Source organism: Mastigoproctus giganteus, chromosome 1 (assembly GCF_048544385.1).
Source record: "Mastigoproctus giganteus isolate SK-2022 chromosome 1, ASM4854438v1, whole genome shotgun sequence".
Classification (NCBI taxonomy): domain Eukaryota; kingdom Metazoa; phylum Arthropoda; class Arachnida; order Uropygi; family Thelyphonidae; genus Mastigoproctus; species Mastigoproctus giganteus.
Genome location: NC_143575.1, coordinates 212,997,935 through 213,017,842, shown reverse-complemented (window position 1 = coordinate 213,017,842; position 19,908 = coordinate 212,997,935). Strand labels below are relative to the sequence as shown.

Here is a 19,908-nt window from a genome sequence, read left to right as displayed (position 1 = left end):
TTATCATTAAAAAAACTAGGCAAACTGACCATGGAAAACATGCAGTATACAGTTAGCATTAGTAAAGGTACATGATGCAAGAAAGCAAGCTTATATAGCATCAGCCAAAAAAAAAAAAAAAACTCCTCATTTTGTCCATCCATTCACTCCAGATGTTTGTATAGTTCTGCCTTGAATCTATTTGAGCTATCAAATTCTACAACTACAGATGGAAGATTGTTCCAGCAATCAACCACCCGCTGGCTAAAGGCAAACACACATCTATTCCACAACTGTCTTTCCTCAATTTGAATTTGTCCTCTCAGGTGATTATTCTGAGCAAGAGGAAGAAGAGGAAGCCCTATGGGAAATATGAGAAAATTATTTCTCATTTTTAGCTTAATTTAATGCATTAAACATAAATATAAAAATTGATATCATATTGTATCTGCTTCCTACAATAAAACAAGCAAAAATATACAATTTTCCCAAGTTTTAATTCATAATTTAACATCCCGTCCACTCTGAGGGATGCAGAGCATTAGATTTTGCCTACTGCAAGGTAAACTATCATGCCACGGATAAAATCTGGTACGTCTGCACAATAAATAGTACTACAGACATAAAACCTAAAGAAGGCGGGAAAATTGAACATTTTCAGACTGATGACTACCACAGGATATGGAGGTGAGGTACGATATTTTAATCTGATACATACCCGTAGGGCTTTGAATCTCCTATCACAGTTTGCTGTCATATATGTAAACCACCCTGTTTATTTAAAATTAAGTACATATATTCAAAAAAATTACTCTCATTATTCCAAATTATTCACCAAGTAATTACCTAAAGTTAACCTAGCAAAACTGGTATAGAGATTACAGAAATGGGTATGTATAATAAAATCCTCTAGTATGGCTATATGTCTGCTCAAAGCCCCTGAGGAAGTAGCAGATGTATGGCTTTGAGGGAGAATGTTAATTTTCACTAATTTTCTCCAGTATTCTCTAATTCTCCAATTTCTCCAACGTTCTCTAAAAGGTTCTAATCTTATTTAAATTTACATTAATTTTGTTGTTTTTATATGTATCTATGTTATATATATTTATATATAAGGCTATCCATACCAGGGCTAGATTTATATATAAATAGTGGGTTGGTTGGGGTCACTACAAACCTGATATTCCCAAGCAGTACCATAATTTTAAAAAGTATTAATGTATAAATAAGTTAAGTATACAAAGGGTACTAGGAAAGTTTTGCAATATGACGCAACAATGAATCACAGGAAGCTGCTTGTTGCTGCATGTTGAGACATGTTAATACGTGCATAGTAGCCGCCGCGCCAAGTCGATGGGCTCAGTTATTCATTAGTATAAGGTATAAGGTATGTTCGTGTCAGACGGCACCTGGGATTTCTCCCATCTCTGCGTGTGTTTCGCTGTATCGAGGACAGTACACTGTCAAGCCAGAGACTTGAAAATGTGTGGGTCGTGTCTGTGCAGTGTGATATGTTGTGCCCATTGTTTATCCGGCTTATTGGCCGCCAGGCCCCTAGTGGGGCCCGACGTTGCCCATACCCTGCCACGTGGAGGCTAGCCGGGTGTATCCAGTATCACAACAATTTGCTCTGGCAGGTCCTGCCGCCTAGTTTCCTGGGATTTCAGTGGCTAGGGCCTATTTAAAAAAAAAAAAATAAAATAAAATAAAAAGTTTATGCATTTGACATTAATGCTTAATGGGATTGCTGTTAGGAAATCGCTGGTTAGGGTTGAACACTAAAGAGATGTGTTAAAGGCCAAATAGGTCGGGCAAAATTTTGATGTTATTAAATTTAGACATGTAACGCTAGATAAAAGCGGATAGTGTTAGATATCTTAGAGATTTGCACAAAACCGGTAGAATTTAGACGTTGGTTATAATTTGGCGGCATTGTTAAGGGGTGTACTTGGTCGATTTAGTGAGAGAGAGAGGGGGGGAGATTGAAGACTGGGGAGGAAACAGATAGAAGAATAGGGACGGATAGAGTAGGCATCCCCAAAGAGATCAGTGGAGACGAGCCCCACCAGGCGAAATATGGGGGGTAGGCAGGGAGGAGAGGAGACAGAGATCCATCTCCTCCATTCCCTGCCTGGGGATGGGGTTTTAAAGGGAACCAGGTTAGAGTACCCAGTTCGGATCGCCAATGGCGTGTTGGCAGCAAAGCCGCAGAATGTCTTCGTCGGTGTCTTGTCCAAGGAGTGTTGAATCCGGTATGAAGGTCCAGCTGCCCATCCTGCTCTGGGGGTGGGATATGTTAGCTGGCAGTGGGGAACCTACCAGGTGAAGGGGGGGGGAGACACACACATTTACTTCATTCGTAATGTGCATTCTTACTCTACTTGCATTCTTTTTTTTTTTATTTATTTATTTATTTTTTTATTTATTTATTTATTTTTTTTTATACTTTTTTCTTATTTTATAATTTTTTTTTATTTATTTATTTTTTTATTTTTTATTTATTTATTTATTTTTTTTTTATACTTTTTTCTTATTTTATAATTTTTTTTATTTATTTATTTTTTTTATACTTTTTTCTTATTTTATAATTTTATATATATATATATATGTATATATATATATATATATATATGTATTTTTTTTATTTATTTATTATTATTATTTATTTATTATTTTTTTTTTATTTCACTCAACTCATTCATCTTTTTCTCACACACCAGGAGGAGATGCAATAATGGGTAGCGTAAATTTAAATACTAATTAAAACCAGGGTTAGTGTGTACTTAACTTAGCATTTGTGGTTTGTGTTCTTTTCTCTCACGCCTGCACTTTTATTCATTCTTCTAGCTCTCATCTCATTTATTCGACTCTTTCTTTCTGCACTGCACTCTCTGGGCACTGCAACTTACTGTTATTCTTCAGTTGTGGTGCAGGCCTAGCCGCAAGTTTTTTTTTTTGCAGGCCAGGGGAGAATGCAGTGATAGTGTTTATGTGGTTTGTAAATGTTTGTTGGTACAGTATATATAAAGTAATGTAAGTTATTTTTAACTTTGTATTCTTTCGGCCAATTACATTTGCTCTTCTGCTCACTCCCATTCACTTTCTCTGCATGCATTCCCATCCCCCTCCCCTACATTGGTTTGGGGCTCCAGGTTCCTACACATGGCATGGTAGTCATGGGGAGTTTTGTTATGTCAGGTTTCTGTCAGGGTGCAGAATACTGCTATCCTAACAGTTTTTAAGTCATCATCATCTGGGCGTGGTGGGAAACTTGGGCAATTTTACTATTGATTAGATTATTGTTTAATTGCTGGGGGGCTGAAATTGCTCTGCGCATTTCGAAAACTTTCTGTGTGAAAGATGTAAAAGCTTTATAATTTTGCTCTTCTATGATGAAGAGATGTTCTTCTCCCCTGGGAAGGGGACCAATTTGTGCTATTAGCTCTGTTCTGGGGATGTCATATATTATACATTCATAGAGAATGTGTGCCCAGTCTTCACTTTCGCCGCAGGTGCAGTTTGGGTCATCGGTCAGGCCTAAGGAGGTTAGTTTCGCCTTTAGGGAGCCGTGCCCTGTCAATATAAATGTTGTAAAAAGTCCAGGGGCATACCACTTAGGTGGCTTTGGGCTAACCATTGACACCAGTGGCAGAAACCGTTTGGTGACCAGACCTCTGGTTTCCTGCTCCCACTTTGTTTGCCATAGCTCGTGGAGCTTTGTGGCTATTCTTTTTCTTTCATCATTGAAGGTATTGGTTCTATCAAGGGCTATCCCCAGAAATTCTGTGGATATGCCCTTTTTAAATCTATAATATAAGCCTCTTTTGGCTACTTCCAGGTAAAGTGGGAGAGTTCCGGCCAGCAACTGTAGTGCAGGTGTGCTTACTGTGCGACATGCTCTGGTAATAGTGAGTAGTATTGTCCTTTGTATCGATTCTAATTTATTCCTATTTCTTACTATGGCCGAGCGGATGAACCACACACCGGCTCCATAGGTGATAACAGGCAGGAACATTGCACGGTATATGATTGCCAAGGTCTTTCTTTTGAGTCCCCAGTCTGCTCGACTGATCCTGGCAATCATACCTGCATAATTTCGCACTTTCTTCGCCAAGTAGATCAAATGGGGGTAAAAAGTTAATTTTGAATCAAAGACCACTCCAAGATATTTTAGTTCTGTTACCATTTTTATAGTGATTGTGTTAATTTTGATTTGTGGATGTCTTCTCATGTCCAAATTACCTTTTAGAAGTATTTGTTTGGTTTTTTCAGGCGATATTTTGAGCATGTGCATTTGTGCCCACTCCTGCAGCTGCAAGAGAGCGGCATTTGATCTTTGCTCTACAACCACTCGTGAGTTGCCTTTTACAAGGAAAATCATGTCATCTGCAAAGGCCAGGCTTTCCACGGGGCCCAGATCCAAGGCCAGAAATTCATCCAGAACAATGTTCCAAAAGAAAGGGCCAAGGATTGATCCCTGCGGGCAGCCTTTATTCACAGGGCGTGTCAATTCCTGGAACCTTGTGTGTACTGAGACACTTCTGTCTGTAAGGTAGCTGTTTATTACCTTATAGAGGTTTTGTGGGGCATTTGCCTGGCGAAGTCTCCTAAGGACACTAGGCCACCACAGTGAGTCAAATGCCCCAGCAAAGTCAATGGAGATTGCCAGCATATATTTCTCCTCTGTGTTTTTAACTGTTGTCAGTAGGTGGTGCATGGCATCCTCAGTTATTCATTAGTAGTGAGAGTGTAAAGTGCTTGCGATGGCATCGTGGTCACGAAATGAGATAAGGACAGTTTTGCGGTATAATTTCGTGCATGGTTTAACCATAGACCAGTGCTTAGAAGAAATGACTCTTGCACTAGCTGATGATTGTCCACATCGTACAACGATATTCAGGTGGTATAGAGAATTCCAAAGGGGAAATTTCACTCTGGAGGATTCTGAGAGGCCGGGAAGGCCACGAACGTCAGTTACGGAGGAAAACGTTACTGCTGTGAGGAAAATGCTTGACGAAAACAGGCGAGTGACCTACCAACAGATAGAGGATACTTTGGGCCTAAATGCACCAGCAATTCGTTCGATTCTGCAAGATCATTTGCACGTGAAGAAACTTTGTTCTCTCAGGGTGCCGCATCAACTGACTGAAGAGCAGATGACACGACGTGTGACTTGGTGCTGGGAGATGTTAAAAAAGTTTGATAAGGGACAATCTCGGTATGTGAACAACATCGTGACAGGTGATGAGACTTGGCTGTACTATTACGATCTGCCGACCAAGGCTCAAAACAAAGTTTGGGTCTTTAATGATGACGACACACCCGTAATTGTCAGAAAATCCCGATCTGTAAAGAAGAAAATGATAGCTGTATTTTTCAAATCGAGTGGAATTGTGGAACGTGTCGTTTTGGACACGCAGAAGACAGTCACAGCTAAGTGGTATGCTGAACAATGCCTGCCTAAAGTCATTGGATCTATGAAGAACCTGCGGCCAAAGTCAAGAATGGACACCTGGTACTTCCATCACGAAAATGCTCCAGCTCACCGCGCCAAAGCCTGCACCGAATATTTGACCACGACAGGACTGAAACTTCTCGAGCACCCTCCCTACAGTCCAGACCTTGCTCCCTGCGACTTTGCACTGTTCCCGCATGTGAAAATGAAGCTAAAAGGGAGGCGGTTTTCCAGTGATGAGGACCTTCTATGGGCTTGGGACAACGAGTGTGCTTTACTCCCTAGTGAAACTTGGCAGAACTGGTTTAAAGATTGGTTTCGGAGGATGGAGAGGTGTATTGAATGTAGAGAAAATTACTTTGAAAAAATTAAATAAACAAAGCTGTATTGCAAAACTTTCCTAGTACCCTTTGTATATATATATGGCAATTTATGAAAAACCTGAGTTTCTCGGAGAAAAAAACCATACTACCCTCTCCTGAGACAGACTAACTCAGCCACATTGTGAAAAAGACCCATAAAAATTTCTTGCATCATTGATGGGATTTAAACTTGAGTCTTTTCCTCCAGTGTGATCAGAATGGTGATTGCACCAACTGCACTACCATGACGGCAATACTTTGGTTTAATTAGTCTCTATATCTAAAGAAACAAATAATGCATATATTACTATCTCTGTCTTATAAAGATAGACACTAATGTATATTGTATTACTTATTTCTTTTAATATTAAATGGAAGGCATCTGAACCATTTCATATTTAATTGCATTGAAAAAGAATGGGTACACTTATATTTTTAACTACAGGTTGGTTCTTTATAATTATATTTTTAATTTTTATTGCAATTTCTTTTTAAAATTTTTTAAAGTTTTATGTGAATTATGTTAATTCTGTTATAGACTGCTTTAATACTAAGTATTTATACCTCACTTTATTTGTTTAGGCTTTCTTCAGCTAACAAGATTGATAATTCTGTATTGTTGATATCATCAGTTGAAGCCAAGATAAACAGTGTTAAAGGTTTTAGGTCTAAAGGACCTCCTACAAAAAGAGCAAAACAAGTAATAAAGTCTGAAGATGAAGCTTCATCTGAATCAGTTGAAGAGGAAGAGATCGATGAAGAAGAAAGTAATGAATGTATTATTATGAATAATAAAGAGGAAGGCGAAAAAAATGTTGTGGTGCCTGATTATAAAAAGGATGATGAAAGCAGTGTTATGGTATCTGATAATAAAGAGGAAAATGAAAACAAAGTTGTTCAAATATCAGGAAATGAGATAACTGATAGAGCAACTGAACAAATTCTTTCCAAAGAAAAATCTTTAGAAAATGCAGAGTCTCTGTCTGCTAACAATTTAGATCAGATGATTAAAAAAGTAAAACAACCTATGCATGTTATAGTTCATCGTTCACCAAAAATTCAGGTAATTTTTATTTTCTCATATTTCTCTCTATACCTTCATTCCTTTTTTTTATGTAGTTAATGATTGTTTAGACACTGAAGCTTAGAAGTTAGCTACACGAACAAAACCCTAGTTATCTGAAAATAAATATTTTTCTATTGTGTTAGATAAAGGGCATTTATGCAGTGGGCATTTAAGAGCTTTTTTTCACACTGTAGCTAAGTTGATCAGTCTTGGGTGATTGTTGCATGGTTTTTTTTACTTCTGGGTATTCTGAAAAGTCAGTTCCCAGGAGGAAAAAAAAGCCTGACAAATGAATATATATACAGTTTATAAACACAATAAATCTTCATGGCATTACTTGCCTAAGCACTTTTTCTTAACCAATCAACTCATCCTGGTTTGTGTAGCTGACAAATGAAAATTGCTTATACATACCATGAAACCACTGCTTTCTTCTCTGTCCTTTCTTTAAATATTGCAAATATATTGCCATTACTGCAAAATACCATTCTGTTCTAGTATAGAGTCTTTGCTGCTTGTCATTTGGAAAGGTGTGGGTTGAATTTACTGTATAATTTCACGAATAACTTATTGATAATTGCAAAGCTATATGCATTATTATTGGGTTGAGCAGCACAATCTTGATCCCCAATGGGATATTGAAATCGTCAACTATTCACGTGATTACCACCAGTGCTCATGGCTTGAAGCACTGCGCATATCCACCAATAATAGTACTGTGAATAGCATGAGGGGAGTACACTTACACCCTATTATAGAATGTACTGTATTGCAGTGCAGTGAGTGCTGGCGATCATCATGTGTACGTAATTCTGCTCTACCGACACCAGACTCGTGATACATGATCATACCCAGCTGACTTGTGCTATTGTAACCATCAATATATACTGAAGTACACCATTCACAGACTAGCTGATGAAGAGGCACTTCGCTTCGAAAGCTACTATGTATTTTAATGCTTTTATTATATTATATTGGCGCCTCCGTAGCCAGGTGGGCAGGAGCGGCAGTGCGTAGCACACACTTCTTGATTAGACTGGGGTTCGAGCCCGTGGCCACCAAATACGGAGGATGCGGAAAGGTCAGGGAATGACCACCGCATATCCCTGGAGCAATATGGCCTTAGTTGCTAATGCTCCTAAAAAAAAAAAAAAAAAAACAAATAACAATTATATTATATTATATTATATTTTTAACACTTTTATCTTATTGTATTTTAATGCTTTTATCTTATGTATATATCATTTTTATTCTAATAAATTTATTTTAACCAGTTAGTCGGTCATAGCAAGAAACTTGGATGACTTCCCATTTCACTTATTATTCCCTCCAATTGTTTGTCTAGTTCTTGAATTTATTTCAACTATCAGCTTCACAACAACCGATGGCAGTTTGGTTTGTTCCAACAATCACCCACCGAATGGCTTAAGGCAGTGGTCTCAAACTGGCGGCCTGTAGGCCGCATCCGGCCCCCGAAGCAATTTTACATGGCCTGCGAATACATTTCAATGATGTATTTGTTGTAAATATGGTGCTTATAATTTTAGAGGCAGAAATATGGACTGAGCTTATGTGTGCAACTGCTATTGAAGGAAAAAGAGATAGAATGAATAGGTTGGGGCTTTGTCTTTGCTTGTATGCCAGGCCACATGACTGGGGCAAGGTGGGAGAACTTCCCACGTCGGTACAATCAGTAAATTTAGTTCGCCAGCCGACAGTTGGTGGCGCTTCAGTATTGTGATGTTTCTGATTTTTTTCTATTGAGTTGGTATTTCTGATATATATTTTCCTTGAGTCAGTCACTAGTTGGTTAGCTGGATGCACAGCTGCGCAGTTCATATTGCTATATAGATGGAGACAAACTAACGCATGGCCCATCAGCTGCTTTCAGATCGTGCATTCGGCCCGCATGCAATTTGAGTTTGAGACCACTGGCTTAAGGCACACTTTTGTGCATCTTTTCTGCAACCCATTCCTCTGTTTGAATTTGTGCACCCTCATGTGTGGTCTGAGCAAGATGAACAATTCCATCAGCATGGAGCTTGCTCAATCCATTCAAAGCCTTACCTCCTCAATCAGATCACCTCGCAGGTGCCTAGTCTCTAACACTGCAATTTTCAGAACTGAAGCTTTTCTTGGTAAGAGCACCCCCTTGTTCCCACCCACCGACCTTGTTGCCCTTCTCTGTATTCGCTTCAGCAGCTTACATCCTTTATAAAATGAGGCCTCGAGATCTGTATTCAGTACTCAAGATGTGACCAGACCATTGCCTTGTACAAATGGATAATCACCTCCTTATCCCTGCTGGCAAAATTCCTGTATATCATTGACAAAACCGCAAGAGCTGTTCTGGCAGCCATCTGCACTGCTCAGAGAACTTCATATCTGACTGCACAATTACCCTCCAGGTCTTTTTCATTTTCCACTACCCTGAATGTAGCACCACGCGGTTTGGTATGTTACTCTGAGGTTACTGCTACCCATATGCAATACTTTGCATTTATCAATGTTAAACTTCAATTGTCCTTTTTCAGCCGATCTGCCTAACTTTTCTAGATCCTGTTGCAGTAGCATACTGTCATTAACCACCATGCCAACCTTTGTATCATCTGTAAACATTGTCAGATATGCCTTCGTCAATATCATTGTTAAATATAGGAAACAACAATGGGCCCAACACCAAACCCTGAGAGAATCCACTAATAGCATTAGTCCAAGAAGAGCAATGTCCATTGATTACCACTCTCTGTCTTCTCCCACTCAACCATCCCTTTATCCATAGCAGAAACTTGCCCTTAATGCCACATTGCTCCAATTTGTATAGTAGTCTTTTATGTGCGCAACAGTATCAGAAACTTTCCTCAAATCCAAATATATAGAATAAATGTGTGGAAATTTGCCTTTAGCCAGCGGGTGGTTAATTGCTGGAACAAACTTCCATCTGTCGTTGTGGAAGTTGATAGGTTAAATAAATTTAAGGAGGAGCTGGACAGGCATTTAGAGGGAATTGTTTTGTAATTTTTTTTTTTGGCTTGGAAATGCTTTGACAGCTAAGTCTGAACAGCAGTGCCCCATTGTTCTCAACAAAATTTGACTCAACATTTTGGAAGAGGGCAAAGTCTGCAGCAGCAGCATCTTTCTCGAAGCAGTCATAATCAGTTTGTCTAACAGGTGGAAGAGACTTAGGTTAATTAAGGTTTGAAAGCATACTTTACTGGTAAAAATTCCTACAGTTATATTTTAATATAGAATGCATATATTGCCATTGAAATTTAATTTCTAGTGTAGTATAGACCAGTGGTCTCAAACTGGCGGCCCGCGGGCCACATCCCCCCGAGCAATTTTACACGGCCCGCAAATACATTTCAATTATGTATTTGTTGTAAATACGGTGCTTACATTTACTCATTTTGTTAAAAAAAAAATTCCAGCCTGTCAGCTGCTTTCAGATTGTGCATTCGGCCCACTTTCAATTTGAGTTTGAGGCCACTGGTACAGATTTAAAAACCTCCTTTTTTTGAAAATCATTTTTCTTTCAGCTTTTCTGAAAAATCTCCTATTTTTCTTCTGCTTTTTATGAAAATCTGCATTCCTCCTGATTTTTTTCTGACAATCTGTATTATTCCTTCTGTTTTCAATTACCTGATTCTCTACTTTTTGGATATCAGAAGTTGCCAACTATGTTAGTTCAAGAAGTGTCTAAAAAATAAAGTAGTCATTGGTTGTTGTGTTGAATAAATGATTCAACACAACATTATTGTTTAACATAATCATCACTACAGAAATCTCCTTATAATTAGATATTTGTTCATCTGTCTTGATAAATTTTATAAATATAATTTTGTTTTCTTGCTAGTCTGCTCGTGAGGCACTTCCTATTTTTTCTGAAGAGTACAGCATAATGGAAGCAGTAAATGAAAATTCTGTGTTTGTTTTATGTGGAGAAACAGGTTCTGGAAAAACAACACAGGTTCCTCAATTTTTGTATGAAGCTGGATATGCTAGGTATGTTATAAATAATTTAAAATGATAACAAAAAACAGTAATCGTTAAATATGGTGTGTGTACGCACGCACACACTAAAATTTTTTTGTTTGTATAATTTTCTAAGACCAGGACATTTTTGTTCTTCATTGTAATGTTTGTTGACTAAGTGTATTCTGTTGTTTCCCAACTAGCATGTAGTGATCTACGGTTGATTTAGTATGGTATAAATTTTTTTTATGAATAAGCCAAAATCTAAATTTTCAATCTTTGCCAACTTATTTTCAATAGTTGCTATTGGATTGGATGAAAATCAGCTAGTTATTTTCCTTCATCACGAGAAGGCTTCACTAATCTGAGTCATTTTGCTAGTTTTATAAGATTTATTATGAATAAAAAATGCATAGTGTGCTGTTGTCTCAAACTTTATAGCCAGCTAAATATATTTTGGGCAAAGCCTAGAGATCAAGACCCACTAAATCAAGCTTTGTCCAAAGTGAATTTAGTTGGCTGTAAAATTTTTGAGACAGCAGCACAATGTGTGTTTTTTGATCATGGTCTTTTGAAGAATTCAGTGTCTTGATATGAATTTGTCTGCTAATGTAGTACCACAACTAGGGGCATATTCAGGGCGACAGAGCGGGGCATACATTCCCCCTTAACCATGTATATATAAGTGTATGCTTAAAAATATGTAAGAGTTTGTTGTTGTTAGTATTTGGCTTAACAAAGCTTCACAAGGGCTACTGAGACCAAATTGTGTCTGCTCATAATTATTTACTCGGAATATACACGTAAGAGTTTACCTGAATACTTCTTCATAGGATGGCTTCTGCATCATACTCTCCAAGTAAGACCGACTTAAAAATGTATAATAACTTCTTTAAAATAATTTAATGTGTTCATCACTCTTAGTGCATGAATGATCCAACACGCCGGGATCACAGTCGAAGATTCCAACCTGACCCCAGACCCATCACACCCTCCACAAAACCTCGAATGACTGAAGACATTAGGTCAAATATATCATGGTTTAAAAATAAAAATAAAAATAAATGCCAATAAAATGATATAGTGAAATAAAAGTTAAATATAAAATGCAATGACGAAAAATAATTTATGACAATTTTCTCCCTTAAGTGGACCAAGCTTTTTTGACTCCTATCTTGTTCACAGGTTGGAAAACTAATGCGCCTGGGTCTGCGACTATGATCTCTGAGTGTCACATTAGTTTTCCAACCTGTGAACAAGATAGGAGTCAAAAAGCTTCTTAAGGGAGAAAATTGTCATAAATTATTTTTTGTCATTGCATTTTATATTTAACTTTTATTTCACTATATCATTTTATCTGCATCTATTTTTATTTTTAAGCCATGATATACAGTTGGACCTCTCTTTAATGAACTTCCATATAGCAAATTTTTCTGTGTAGCAAACCTTTTTTGATTTCCCCTTGGTCATTACATTGAAAATAGTTTCCATATAATGAACTAATTTCGAAAGACTTGAATGTGCATTGTTCGCACTTCTAAAGAGTGTAATTCTTAAGAGCATTCCACAATTTAGTGCTGCTCGTAAAGCATTTACTGTACCGAGAAGTCATGCTGGTCAACTGCTATCTGTGTCCACAGTCATTGGCAAAGATTAAGGAATATTCCCGACACGGACATTGGCTCTGTCAACTTCTTTTCTATTGTAAGCACCCTATTAGAGGACTAGGAGAGAACGATTTTCCTTTATCCCGGAAATTCTTCTGTTGTTTCGCAGAAATGAGTCATTCACACTTTCAAGAAATTTTACCTGTCTCTGTATGGTAGGTACAAGTTGTCCCTAAATCAGTTTTGTTTTAGCTGTTATGCAAGTAACCTTACAATGTCTAAGAGGAAATCCTTGAGTAGTGGAAAAAGTGGAAGTGCTTAATAGTGTAGATCGCGGCGTTAAAAAAAAAAAAAGTGTGTGAACTTGATTTGAGACCAAAACATGCTAATATCAGAGCCATTAATAAAAGAAAAGGCTATGGATTATTTCTCAGGCATAAAACTTTCCAAGGCAGTTCTGGTTGGCTGGACAAATTTAAAAAGTTCCATGGCTTACTTGAAAAAGTTATTTCTGGTGAAAGTGGGGTTGTAATTGAAGAAGATTGTACCCATTGGAAAGCAGTTTTGAAAAAAATGATAGAGGATTACTAGCCCAAAGACATATGCAACCTTGATTAAACAGGTCTATTTTTTTAAATGTTTGCCAAACAAGACGCTGATTTTTAAAGGTGATAAATATGTAGGTGGTAGAATAGTAAGGAGATAATTACAGTCTTGGTTGGTGCAAATATGGCTGATAATGAAAAACTGAAGCTTTTGGTAATAGGCAAAAGTAAATAACCCCAATGTTTCAAAGGAGAAAAGTCATTAAGTCATTAGAGTTGGATTACAGCAAAAAGATTGGATGACAAGTGAAATTTTTGAACAATGGATTTTAAAATTCGATAGAAAGACGACGAAATAAAACAGAAAAATCGCTTTGATTGTTGACAACTGCCCTCCCCACCTTCACTTGGTAATTTCAAAGCTTACATTTGTGAAGCTTGATTTCTTCCCTCTGAATACCTCATCTAAACTGCAGCCAGTGGACCAAGGCATTATCAAGAATGTGTCAGAAAATATATTTGAGTGCTTAAACAAATGTGAACATTTTTATGAACGATGAACAATAAAATCCAATGTACAACAAAAAACAACCAAATATTTTGCAACATAATTCTTAAAAGTGTACTAATATATTAAAAAGTAAGAGATTACCTCAATCTTTTTCTGGAATGCTTCCAGTCAATTCTCTCTCATGTGTGACGAATAAAATAAGATGAAAAAACGAATTAATGAATTCCCTCACTTATAGAGATACGACCAAATCCGATGCGCAACGGAATCGAAAGCTGAGAGCCCCAACCCAACCCCGAAACACATCAAACCACCACAGCAAGACCATGAGTGTGAAAAGACATTTTGTCATAATAAATAGTTAAAACTGGTTCCAATAATAAATAATTAAAATCACTAATTAAAACCACTATTAAAATCGCAATTAAAAACTATTTAAAATTAAACGGATTAAAAGTTACAATTTGGATGAATACTCAAATTAAACAAAATGCACAGCTGTTTCCCTTCCTTAAGGAGACCACGCTTTTCGGCTGATCGCCGTGTTCACAGGATGGGAATATCACAAAGTGTTTGTGCGTGTATTTGACTCTGAAATATAGAGAGATTATTTATATTGGCCCATGCGCAAAAAAGATCAGAAATCCAAAATTAGATAAGGCCATCGCATTGATAGAATTTTCGTGTAGTTTCATTTCAAGCGTTTCAGTGATCAATAATTTTATGTAATTGTGTTGTATATTTAAAATTGCCGATTCATTGAATAGTGATCATTTTAAAAAATTGGACTCTATCATATTGGACAGTTCTACGTGCAGGGTGATAGACTGGTCTGTATTTTCGAATTTAGTAAACCAATACAACAAAACCCTAACGACATATCACAAAAGTGATTTTATTTCCATGGTCCAATTAAAAGAGCTGAAAGCGAGGACATACGATATTCCTGTACTTTTCAGAGGTTAAACTTCATAAACCTGGTTTTCCCATATGCCCTGTTGTATCATACAAAAATTCAGTGTTTTCACACTTAACTGCTCACTTATACAACATCATTAAACCATTTAGACAGGTGATTAGGTTTGGCATGATAAATTATTTTCATTAGATGTGACCTCTTTGTACACCAATTTAAATGTGGACTACACTCTCGATGTAGTTTGGAAACTGTTAAACAAAAATTCTATTGTGATAAATCACATTGAATTACCCAAAAAAGAAATTTTTAAATTAATCAAACTTCTTCTTGAAGCAAACTATTTCACGTTTAAAGAGACGACATACAAACAGGTTTTCAGATGACCAATGGGTTTGAACCTGAGCAGTCTTATAGCGGAAATCTATCTTGCCAATATCGAGGATATTCATTTAACACCGTTTCTTCACCGCATTACTTACTATGGGAGATTTATTGATGATATACTTGTCATAACAGATCACAACACCACTCAAGACATTCTACAGGTATTCAGTAATATTCACATGACACTACATTATACACTGGAGGAGGAACAGATAGAAACAAAAAAGCCCTAAACTTCTTAAATTTCACTCTCGCACACGACATGCAAAAAATCCAAGTTAGCATTTACCGAAAACCCACCAATTCGGGGATGTACCTGCATTACTGAAGTTATCATCCATTCACGTACAAGATATCTATTATATTCAACCAGTTTTTCAATGCTTACAAATATTCCACGTCTGAACCCACCTTACACTTAGAAATTGTTACACTAACCGATAGGTTTTTAAATAGAGGCTATCCTCACTCTGTTATAAATCAAATCAGGTTACAGGCTAAAAATAAAACAGCAAATATATGATACCCATTAATAATACCAATAAAACACACTTTATTTCCATACCATACGTTGAACAATGGTGCAGGCAGCTTAAAAAACTCTTTAGAAATACTGAATTCAAAATAATAGCCAGGCCCATGCAGAAGCTCCATAATATATTAAAAAATCACACAATTCTTCCTTTTTGCTCAGCACAGGTAAATGACCTTGTGTACAAGATTTCGTGTAGTCAGTGTGATTCATCATACAAGGGTTCCACTTGTTGCACGTTAGAGTTACATGTCAAGCAACATGCTGCTTCCATCCGCACGTTGTGCGCAAACACATCGGAGTTAGCCTTTCATGCAGTCAATGATGAATATTCCTATTCAATGAAGCAGTAATTTTAAATATACAACACAATTACATAAAATTATTGATTGCTGAAATGCTTGAAATGAAACTACACGAAAATTCTATCAATGTGCAACGGCCTTATCTAATTTCGGATTTCTGGTATTTTTTGTGCATGTACCAATATAAATAACCTCTCTCTATTTCAGAGTCAAATACATGCACAAACACTTTGTGATATTCCCATCCTGTGAACACTGCAATCAACCGAAAAGAATGGTCTGCTTAAGGAAGGGAAACAGCTGTGCATTTCGTTTAATTTGAGTATTCATCCAAATCGTAACTTTTAATCCGTTTAATTTTAAATAGTTTTTAATTGTGATTTTAATAGTGTTTTTAATTAGTGATTTTAATTATTTATTATCGGAACCTGTTTTAACTATTTATTATGACACAATGTCTTCTTGCAGTCATGGTCTTGCTGCGGCGGTTTGATGTGTTTCGGGGTTGGGTTTGGTTCAGTTCTGTTGCGCATTGGATTTGATCTTATCTCTATGAGTGAGGGAATTCATTAATTCATTTTTTCAATTTTTTTCATCTTATTTTATTCATCACACGTGAGAGAGAATTGACTGGAAGCATTCCATGAAAAAGATTGAGGTAATATCTTACTTTTTAATATATTAAAAAATCGTGGAAGTTATTAAGCCCTGTAGCTTTGAATTTTTATTAAAAGTGTACTAATATATTGTGTGCATCATATAAGTAGTCATTTCTTAATATGTGTGTATTAATAAATTAATTGTTTTAAAATGCTAGAAAATTTTTTTACTCCCATTTATTTCTGATTTATTTCCCATATTATGCTGTATTTCTGAGTTGAATTACGGTATTTTTCATTGTTGAAAAGGTAATGTTTCTTTATAGCAAAATTTCTGTATAACGAATGATTTCAAGCGAATGATCGATTTCGTTATATGGCAGTCCAACTGTATTTGACATAATGTCTTTGATCACTTGAGATTTTGATGAAGATTTGATGGGTCTGGGTCGAGTTGGGGACCTTCGACTGTGATCCTGGTTTGTCGGATAGTTCATGTGCTAAGGGTGATGAACACATTAAATTATTTTAAAGAAGTTATTATACATTTTTAAGTTGGTCTTACTTGGAGAGTATGGTGCAGAAGCTATCCTATGAAGAAGTATTTAGGTAAACTCTTCTGTAATTTTAAATATTGACAAAAAATAAGATATATTGAGCTTGGGTAGCTCTTAGTTTCATAGTGATAAGTGTATGCATATAAATGCTCCTAGGTCTATCTAAAAAAATACTCAAAAACCTGGTTGTCATGCCCCCCTCTCATTGGTACCTGGATACGATGCGGACCACCACCACTAATATAATTGCAGCACAAAATTCTTCATTTGAATTTCATGGATTTGAGGTTTATTTTGTAAACTATAAATATTTTAGGGCAGAAAGCCTCAAACTATGTAAAATTCAAATTGAGATTAGTTAAGTGCATTTGCATCATTAGTACATAGTTGAATTTTTAAGACAAACCAAAGTTTGTACGTTGGCATCATTATTGTAACATCTGATATTGTGAAATTCTTCACAATGAGTTGCCCTCCTTATACTTCAATAAGTAATGCTTCCCCATTAGAGAAGACTACTGTTAATTATTTTCAGTTGAGAACTACCATTCATGATTGGTGGTACTCAATTTAAAGTAAGTAACCCACTCAACTGAAAATAATTAACAGTAGTCTTCTCTAATGGGGAAGCGTTACTTATTTGAAGTATGAGGGCAACTCATGAAGGATTTCATGATATGAGACGTTACAATACTGATGCCATCGTATGAACTTTGGTTTGTCTTAAAAATTCAACTGTGTAGTAATGATGCAAGTGCACTAACTGATGTCATGGTTTATTTTATATAATGTGTGGTTTATTATTATTATTATTTTTTTTTTTATAAAAACTCCAAACATTAAAGTTATCAGAACCTATAGTACTTAATACCATGCATGGATTGAAGGTTGAGAAGATGAAAGAAAACCTTGTTGACATTAGACACGAATTTCTGTAGATTGTAATATTCAGGAAATAACAAAAGTTAGTTCTGTGCGTTAGAACTTGGACAGAAAATGGATGTTAACTGGTTGTGGCACGTTTTCAGACTAGTTTGGAAGAGGGAGGAATTACAGAAGCCAATTCAGAACAGAGCCCATGGAAGTATCTGTCGACAAGGCATGCAGCAGAAACAGAACATCTAAAAGACAGGGAGTGGAGAGACTTTGTAAGAGATGAGTCATTAATTAACTTAACTGCCCTCTTTTGAATTGAGTCTATAAGCCTGAGAAAGGTTGTGGGGCCACTGCCCCAGATGCAGGAACAATATTCAATGGTAGAGCAGATTTGAGATTTGTACAGAGTGAGTAGCTGTTTAGGAGAAAAGCAATGCCCTGAGTGAAAGAGAAAATCCAGTTTTTTTAGATCCAGAGGAAGCATTTGCATCGTTACCACGTGTAAGAAGACAGGACTGAGTTAGTTATAGAAGAATTGAAATTAACTAAATTATCTTTACCCCCTGGAGCATTACATGGAGATCAATATTTAAGAAATTGGTGGTGGATATTTGAGAAGTTTGAAGCTGTTTGTGTAGGGCAAGGTTTCTCAAACTGGATGGTGGAATGCAATGTGCTATCACCAGCAAAACTACGGAAAGTCAGTGGAAGGTCATTAATATACAGAAGGGAAAAGAGTGAGAGATAAAACTGAACCTTGGGGAACACCAGTATTAGTGGAGAATTAGAAGACAGAGCCATTGACTGTCACCTGCAGTGAGCAGTTAGACAGAAAATTGATTGGATGCCCATTTACAAAAAACAGTTAACAGTCCATAAGATGAAAACTTAATTAGAAGACCTTTATGCCATGATCTAAAGCTTTTGTAATGTGCAGCAACTACTTGAGTTTCACCAAACTTTTCCACTGAATTTGTCCATAAATGGGTAACATAAGCCAAAATAACACCAGTAATCAACATTCAGGAAATCCATATTGATGATCATTAATTGGACGGAGGGTTTCAAGATAGTTGAGGAGTTGCTGGGTAATGGATTTCTCCATTACTTTAGAAAGAATAGAGGTAAGTGCAATGGGATAATAATTGGATGGGAGGGATTTGTCACACTTTTAGGGACTGGTTGGATATCAGCAAATTTCCAAGCAGAGGAAAAACACGTGGAATCAGAAAGTGTAAAAATGTGACACATAACAGGAGTAAGCTCAGAAGCACAGGTTTTGAGAACAAGTGAAGAAATACCATCAGGACTTGGAGCTTTCTTGGCATCAAGATTTTTCAAAATTCTTCTGACATTCTTTTGACGGAAAACCACATGAGACGTTGAGTGGAGTGTACTAGGAATGGTAGAAGGTAGTTTATCAAGATCGCCAATACATGAGTTAGAAGGAAAATAGAATGCTAGCAGGTTGGATTTATCTTTAGCTGAGGTGGCAATAGAACTGTCAGGTTTTAACAGGGATAGGAGTAGTGATGGAAAAAGTTGTGGCTAAGAGCTTTGGCAAAAGACCAGAATGCTTGACTATCATTTTGACAAGAAGCAAGTTTTACACTCTTAGCCTGTATAAAATCTGTTTAGACAGGCTAAGAAATTATTTTTTGGACTGACTAATAGCTGCTTTACAATTATTGTGAGCCTTGGTGTAGGCAGAAAATGAACCTGGAGGTTTGGATGGAAGCCAAATGTGATATACAATGTTCTTATCTTGAACAGCCTAAGCACATTTATTGGAAAAACAAGGTTTGGATAAAGGATGAGGTTTTAAGGTGTATAAAAATAATTTCACTGACAGTCTGAGCAAAAATTGATATCACAAGATTAAAAACAGTTATCCAACAAAGCTTTTTGGACTGACTAATAGCTGCTTTACAATTATTGTGAGCCTTGGTGTAGGCAGAAAATGAACCTGGAGGTTTTGATGGAAGCCAAATGTGATATACAATGTTCTTATCTTGAACAGAAATGAACAGAAATCTTGCTGATCATTCCGTTTTGCATTCTTGTAATGCCAAACAACACAAGGTGAGAATGGCTACAAGAGAAAGACTCCATTGGAGAAGGGACCATCACCAAGTTGTGGTCTGAGGTGCCTACATGACCACTCACCTCAGCAGTGTACTTAGATGGGTTGTTCATGAGAAAAAAAAATCAAGATTGTTGCCTGCATGGTTAGGAT

General features: G+C 36.7%; 1 protein-coding gene across 1 annotated transcript in view; it reads left to right on the top strand.

Annotated features, from left to right (window-relative positions):
- The window catches only part of kz (putative ATP-dependent RNA helicase kurz), a 215,910-nt gene that overhangs the window by 12,528 nt on the left and 183,474 nt on the right, over positions 1–19,908 (top strand). Inside the window, exons 4-5 of the mRNA XM_090368664.1 lie at positions 6,379–6,859; positions 10,719–10,867. Of these exons, the coding sequence (XP_090224790.1) occupies positions 6,379–6,859; positions 10,719–10,867 (630 nt within the window). The remainder of the gene's footprint in view (positions 1–6,378; positions 6,860–10,718; positions 10,868–19,908) is intronic.